The sequence below is a fragment of the Lipotes vexillifer genome, unplaced genomic scaffold (genome assembly GCF_000442215.2).
Source record: "Lipotes vexillifer unplaced genomic scaffold, Lipotes_vexillifer_v1.1 scaffold639, whole genome shotgun sequence".
NCBI classification, from domain to species: domain Eukaryota; kingdom Metazoa; phylum Chordata; class Mammalia; order Artiodactyla; family Lipotidae; genus Lipotes; species Lipotes vexillifer.
In genome coordinates, this window is record NW_006786377.1 from 2,883,721 (window position 1) to 2,891,483 (window position 7,763).

General features: G+C 42.4%; 1 protein-coding gene across 1 annotated transcript in view; it reads right to left on the minus strand.

Annotated features, from left to right (window-relative positions):
• Positions 1–7,763, minus strand: part of PLEKHG1 (pleckstrin homology and RhoGEF domain containing G1) — a 91,460-nt gene that overhangs the window by 54,277 nt on the left and 29,420 nt on the right. Inside the window, exon 2 of the mRNA XM_007458748.1 lies at positions 6,263–6,363. Coding sequence (XP_007458810.1) covers positions 6,263–6,363 — 101 coding nt within the window. The remainder of the gene's footprint in view (positions 1–6,262; positions 6,364–7,763) is intronic.

Here is a 7,763-nt window from a genome sequence, read left to right on the forward strand (position 1 = left end):
TCCGGGAAGATCCCACATGCCGCGGAGCGGCTGGGCCCGTGAGCCATGGCCGCTGAGCCTGCGCGTCCGGAGCCTGTGCTCCGCAACAAGAGAGGCCACAACAGTGAGAGGCCCGCGTACCGCAAAAACAAAAAAACAAAACAAAAAAAAATCACTTGGCAGTGCAAAGAGTTAAGAAATGCTAAGCCATTGTTGAGGAAGAGCAATGTGGATTTAATAATTGAGACAATGTGGTACGGAGTAAAGATGGACAAAGAGACCAGCAAAACAAAACACAGAGCCCAGAAACAGGACCATACATACACATAAACTTCACCTAGGAGGAATGTGGAGCTACAAATCGGCATAGAAAGGATGTACTTCTCAGCCTACGGTGGTGGGACCATCAGCTAACCATATGAAAATAAGGATTTGGATTTCCTACCACAAACCATACTTGCATCAATTTTAGTTAGATTAAGAACATAAGTGAAAAGCAAAATTTTAAGGCTTTTAGGAAAAATATAGAGTATATTTATGAACTGAGAGTAGGAGGTAATTTTTTTAAACAAACAGAAAATCCACATACTATAAATATTATATTTACTTAGAGTAGTCAAACTTATGAATTTTACAACTTATTTTCAAAGAAACCATAATTAAAGTTAAAAGACAAGTCTCATACTAAGGGAGGATTACAACTCACATAATCCACAACGATCTCCAGGGAGAATTCATCAAGAACTCCTATACAACCCTAAGAAAAAGAAACATCCTGGGACTTCCCTGGTGGTGCAGTGATTAAGACTCCTCACTCCCAATGCAGGGGGCCTGGGTTCTGTCCCTAGTCAGGGAACTAGATCCCACATGCATGCCGCAACTAAGGGTTCACATGCCACAACTAAGAAGCCCACCTGCCACAACTAAGTGCAACCAAATAAATAAATAGGTATAGGTATTTAAAAAAGAAAAAGAAACATCCTTACAGAAAAATGATCAATGGATATCAACCAGAAATTCACAGAAGAAATCAAAGTGGCCAAAAAAACAAGAAAAGAGGCTTAGTCTTAACTGCAATTGGCAAAATGCAAGGTAATGTATCCCCCAATGGAATATTATATCACAGTTAAAATAAGCAAAGTAGAGCTATAGATCTCAAAAGCAACGCTGAGTGAAAAAAACTTCTAAAAGGTTGACACGATTTATACCATGTTTGAAATAAGTTAAAGCATGCTATGTATTTTATTTTTTTAAATTTTTATCTATTTATTTATTTGTTTTTGGCTGTGCTGGGTCTTCATTGCTGTGTGTGGGCATTCTCTAGTTGCAGCGAGCGGGGGCTACTCGTTCTTGCGGTGCGTGGGCTTCTCATTGCAGCGGCTTCTCTTGTTGCGGAACACGGGCTCTAGGTGCGCGGGCTTCAGTAGTTGTGGCACGTGGGCTCAGTAGTTGTGGCACATGGGCTTAGTTGCTCCACGGCATGTGGGATCTTCCCAGACCAGGGATCAAACCCCTGTCCCCTGCATTGGCAGGTGGATTCTTAGCCACTGAGCCATCAGGGAAGCCCTGTATTTTAAATAAGTACTTACATACATAGTCATGGCAACAAAGATCATACTTGGGAATGAAACACCATGTCTCGGATAGCAGTTATAGTTACAGCAGTATTTTGAGCCAGATTGTACTGGCTTTTCTGAGCCAATTCTGTACATCTCTACCTAATTCCCATGTTCAGTGATATCTTCTTAGTAGCTTTAATCTGCAGTGATGGGTGTGTTTACACCAGAGAAACTGGCAAATACTATAAATCCCAGATTCCCCCTCCCTTGTCCTCACCCTGGAGAACTGGTACACCAGCACATCACTGTGCCATTCTCCACAGAGCGGGATGCAATTGGGAAGGGTATATCAGGGGACTCACCATTATTTGTAATGCCTTTATGCTTTCAAGAAATTCTAAAGCAGGGACTTCCCTGGTGACACAGTGGTTAAGAATCCGCCTGCCAATGCAGGGGATATGGGTTCGATCCCTGGTCCAGGAAGATCCCACATGATGCGCAGCAACTAAGCCCATGTGCCACGACTACTGAGCCTGTGCTCTAGAGTCCACGAGCCACAACTACTGAGCCCACATGCCACAACTACTGAAGCCTGCGCGCTGCGCCTAGAGCCCATGCTCTGCAACAAGTGAAGCCGCTGCAAAGAAAAGCCCACACACCACAAGGAAGAGTAGCCCCTGCTCGCCGCAACCAGAGAAAGCCCACGCATAGCAATGAAGGCCCAAAGCAGTCATAAATAAATAAATTTAAAAAAAAGAATTTCTAAAGCAAATATGGCACAAAGGAAGGCCTTGATAGAGTGAGGGTGCTCCATGGGTGTTTATCATAGTACTCTATGCTTTCCTGTATTTTGGGAATATTTCCTAAAAAACAAAATCTAATCAGCTGAATTTTCCAGGCCAAAATAAACCCATTTTCTTTTTGCCCTCTTTAATTTTAGAGTTTTAAATCTTGCTTAGTTGGGCACAATAGTATTATATTATGTTGAGAAACCTGGACCTGAACTAATAACAGAAACTTTAAAATTATTGCAAAGCCTTAACCATAGATTTGCCAGATAGCTGGATCTGTGAAATCAACTGAAGTAAGATATAGAATAGAGGATTCATAAGAGGCATTAACATAAAAAGTCACATCAATACTCTTATTTAAACAAATATAATAGCAAAGACATTTGCGCTCTAAATTTAGAGTCCAGATTTAAGAGAAAGGAAATAAAAGTGAATAGGGACAAAACAGTACAGACAATTCAACTGTAAAAGTTAAACAGGAAGATGTTCTTGAAAATAATTAAAAACAGTAAGAATACCAGTTGAGATTTGACAAAACCAGGTGTGTTCAAAATAGGCTAGGCTGGATTTCTAGCTCTATGTCCTTGAGCAAAGGACTTTCTACACTGATTCCTGTGTCTAATCAATGTGTATATATTTTTGCATCTTATCTACCTCAGAGCTGTTAAGAGGATTAAATGAGACAATGCATGTTCAGGATATATAAAAATGTGATCTACAAAAGGGATAGGCATGAACACGGTCACATGAATTGTGTCACTACACTGATGCCACATATATCATCATCCTGACTCAGGTTTATTCTAGTCACCTCTGACTTCCTCATTCAGAGAACACCAAAGAGAACAGAGAGAACCAACTCAGGCATATAAAGATCTTCTCGGTCTTCCAGCTTTTGCAGCCAAGGTCCCTTTTGTTTTTGCGGTACGCGGGCCTCTCACTGCTGTGGCCTCTCCCGTTGCGGATCACAGGCTCCGGACGCGCAGGCTCAGCGGCCATGGCTCACGGGCCCAGCCGCTCCGCGGCATGTGGGATCCTCCCGGACCGGGGCACGAACCCGCGTCCCCTGCATCGGCAGGCAGACTCTCAACCACTGCGCCACCAGGGAAGCCCCCAAGGTCCCTTTTGGTTGACATCGGGGGCCACTTCAGTCTTATATTCCTTTAAATTAGGAAACACATGAAGATGTAAACGCCGGGGAGTAGAAACCCTTTCCTGGACTATGCCGTAAACCAAGACCTGAAAAGCAGGGCTCTACTCTGGCAGGAGGGCATGCCACTTGATGCCTGTGGTTCGTCAGAGAAGCCCAGACTTGCATAAAGTGATAATGCACATAAAGCTGCATGGCCTTGGGCAAGAAGCAAGCCCTAGATAAGCAGTCATTACAGTCAACTTACAGCCAAACCACCAGAAGGCTTCCGCCAGGGCCTCCCAGCATCTAGGCCTTGTTCCTCTTCCCGGGTTACTGTGCCATTGGTGGGATCTGGGTGGAGAAGCCATTCAGGGGCTCCTGGATTTTTAACCTCAGCGACTGCTAAATGGAAGCCTGCTCTAATACCAGCATGTTACTAATGGACACACAGACTCTAAATTCCCCAAATTCAAGTTTTTTGTTTATTGGCTGTACCACCTGGCTTGTGGGATCTTAGTTCCCCAACCAGGGATCAAACCCGGGCCCTTGGCAGTGAGGTTGCGGAGTCCTAACCACTGGACTGCCAGGGAATTCCCCCTATTTCAATTTTTTAATGCCCTTTCTCTATTTTCTTATTATTGTGTTTATTTTATCTAGACAGTGTTTCTCAACCATGGCTGCACATTACAAACATCTGAGGACCTTTTACAAAATCCTGATGCCGTGGTCCCACCCTAGACCTAGAAGTTCTAATCAGAACTTCTAGGAGTAGGAGTCATCATATTAAAAACAAAAAAAACCCCACACATAGACACACACACACACACACACACACACACACACACACACACACGATCCTTCCCAGATGATTCCAGTGTGCAGCCTGGGTTGAGAACCACTATCTTGGAATGTGCAAATTGGTTTTCAAAGTCTACTGAGTCAGATGAAAAGAGATGTTGCAACACTGGCCTTTTTCATATCCCAGGCTTTCAAAATTAAGGGATGAGTTGATGTAATTCAAACATGTCTCCCAGAGGCCAGGCTTGGGCTAGGGGTTAGGGATCCACATGGATGTTAGGGATGGCAAAGGAGATGTGGATCCTACTCTCAAGGAGCTCACATACACCAGCTTCAGTGAGCAAAGAGGGGAGGGATTTATAATTTGCGCTATGGTTGAGTCACCCAACGATAGGGCATTGTAGAACTTCATAAGGGAATGTCACTCTAATAAAATCAATGTCATCATCACTGGTTAATATTGTGCTGTTTACTCTGTGCTGGCATTGAGTGAGGCACATAAAGTACATCAGCTCACTGAAGCTTCACAATAACCACGTGAGGTAGATATTCCTATTGTTTCCATTTGTTTCTTTATTCCACAAAAGTTTGGAGGGTCCCATGAGCCAGACTCTGCTTAAGGCACTTGGGTAGTAACAAAACTGGCAGATTCCTGCCCTCAGGGAGTGTTCTGTGTGTGGAGCTGGGGAGGAAGGAAACAACAGACATAAAAGTCAATCATAGAGTATGTTAGAAATTGCTAAATGCCAGGAGAAAAAGAAAAAGTAAGCAGGTGAGGTGTGTGCTTGGGTGCCGGGTTAACATCATTGAGAGAGGAAATTTTGAGCAAAGACTTGAAATGAGGGAGTTAGGTACATTCTACAGATCTTTCTCGAATTATGATGGGGTTATGCCCCAATAAACCCACTGTTAGTTGAAAATGTCATAACTTGGAAATGCATTAAAATACACTTAATCTACCAAACACGAAAGCTGAGCTTCGCCTACCTTAAATGTGTTCAGAACACTTACATTAGCCTACAGTTGGGCAAAATCATTGAACACAAAGCCTCTTTTATACTAAAGTGCTGAGTATCTCACGCAATTTACCGAATACTGTATTGAAAGTAAAAAACAAAATGGTTGTAAGCGTGTTGGTTGTTTACCCTCGTGATGGCACGCCTGACTGGAAGCTGCGGCTCACTGCCCGGGGAAAAGTCAAAACTCAAAATTTCAAGTACAGTTTCTACTGAACACGTCTTGCTTTCACACCATCGTACAGTCAAATCATGAGGTGAACCATCGTAAGTCGGGGACCATCTGTATTCTATTTAAAATTCCCCAAAGAATATATACATGGCTCAGCTGGCATGCAAACTCAGAGATGTTGGAAACCAGTCTGTGCTCTTTACCTGCCTACTACCTGGTCTTCCAAGAAGTACCACAATACATTATAAGAACTGATTTGCCTGCCCCATCCCCTTCGGCTCCCCGTCTGCCTTGTTTACTATGATACTTTTCTAAGCCCACTGCCTGCTACACAGCAGGTACTCAATACGTGTTTGAATTAAATTAAGCATTGTAAATTTTAACTATTAATTCATCTGAATTAATATCTGTTATGATTCAAGTATTTATTGTGTGTTTACTCCCTCCTGCCCACTCCCTAGGCAGAAGAAAATTTTTAGAAAATCAAGCGGAGGTAGGGTTGCTGGAGACCAAGCCAGCATATATTTTTGGATGCCCTGTTCATGTTCTGTTGCGGAAGAAAGATGCCTCTGCTCTGTCAGGGTGAATAGGTCTCTTCTCTGAGCCAGGAGGATGGAGCGGGATGGGATTTTGGATAAATGTGAGACTCATATACAAACAAGGATGTTTCCAGGTAGAAAATTTCACGGCATGATAGGCCACAAAAATCTATGAAGTCAAATCAGGGATTTCAAGTAAGTTTTCTTAGGCCACATTCATTTGAGAAAAATTCATAATGTTCTTATGTGAGAACCATCTTTCGAGGATTAGCTTACCTATTAAAGTGGTAGATATCCTGTATGTTTCCAAAAAGGGCTGATCTTTCTTCGGCCCCCAGAGGAAGTTTCGTTTGGTCCCTGATGCAGTCAAGGTAATCCTGTGAAGTCAATGAGAAGAATGTCTTAAACACTCCTGTCCTTTTTCAAGTCATTAGTTATGCATGAGGAATCTTTCATATCCGTTACAAGTAATTATTATACTAACGTGCTCATTAACTCTACCATGAGAAGGCAGAATCTCTCCTCTGTTAATAATGAATACTTCCCTACTTACAGAACAGGGAGTTTGAGGAAGGAGAAAGAATGTATGTACATTGACATACCTACGCCCAAAATGTATTATTGCTTCCCTAGATGCATAATACAATGACCACAGTTACTGATAGAGTCAGAGTTTTGGCATACAACATTGCCTGCTGTCTCCTTGACTGATTTATGTGATAAAAAGAGACTCTAAAATTCATACAGCGGGACACCAGAAATAAAAATTCTGAAATTTGGGAATTCCCTGGCAGTCCAGTGATTAGGACTCAGCGCTTTCATTGCCATGGCCCGGGTTCAATCCCTGGTTATGGAATTAAAATCCTACAAGCCATGTGGTATAGCAAAAAAAAATTCTGAAATGTGATACAGTTGTTTTAAACATAACGTTTTAAGTCAGAAAGCTATCAGCTGCTAAAGTCTAGAACTAAATTTATCCTCAAATACCAGATTATTAAAAAAACTTTTTAAAATAAAATAAGCATGTCAGTCACTTATGCTATCCAATAGGCCATGTTAAGGAGCCACAGACAGCTTGAAAGGATTTTATATATTTTAACATGGAAACAGCTCCCCATGGAGCTAACGTGGGCTCAGACCCACAGTGGGTTAAATGCACGTGGCTTAGAAGCTATTTGAACTGCTGAGAGAGGGGAAATCTGCTCTCCACGCTGTGCGCTGAGTCCATAACTGAGTGTCCCCCTTCCCCCAGCCAGGCTTGAAAAGAGAACTCTGTAGGAGGCAAGAAAACAATAAAGAAAAAAGTGAAAACAGCTGAAATAACGTAAAATCAAAAATAAATACAGTTCTCCGCCCTGGGCTGAACAATGCAATATGGCTCTCGACCAAACGTCACCCAGAGTTCTGCAGCATTGGGGAAGTCACCCTGGGAAAAGTCAGCCAGACCGTGAAAATCCCAGCACTCAACCACATTCCGATGGCCAATCACAAACACAATACTGTTTAAGCGCAACTAGTGAAAGGAGAAGCTGAAATGTAAGAACCATCAGATAATTGTTGCTTTTGTCTGTTAATAAGCCACAGCCACCCTCTCATGCCCTTCACGTTCCTCAAATGAAAAACAGGCCAGGCTTCGTCAGGAACTGTCTCCGAAGCATGGTTCACAGACTGCGTCATATAACTTACCATTCTGGTTCTTTATTGCTAAAATCATGGTCATGCAGGAACCAATGTTCATAAGCCTTTTTATGTTTTTTTTTTTTTTTTTTTTTTTTTT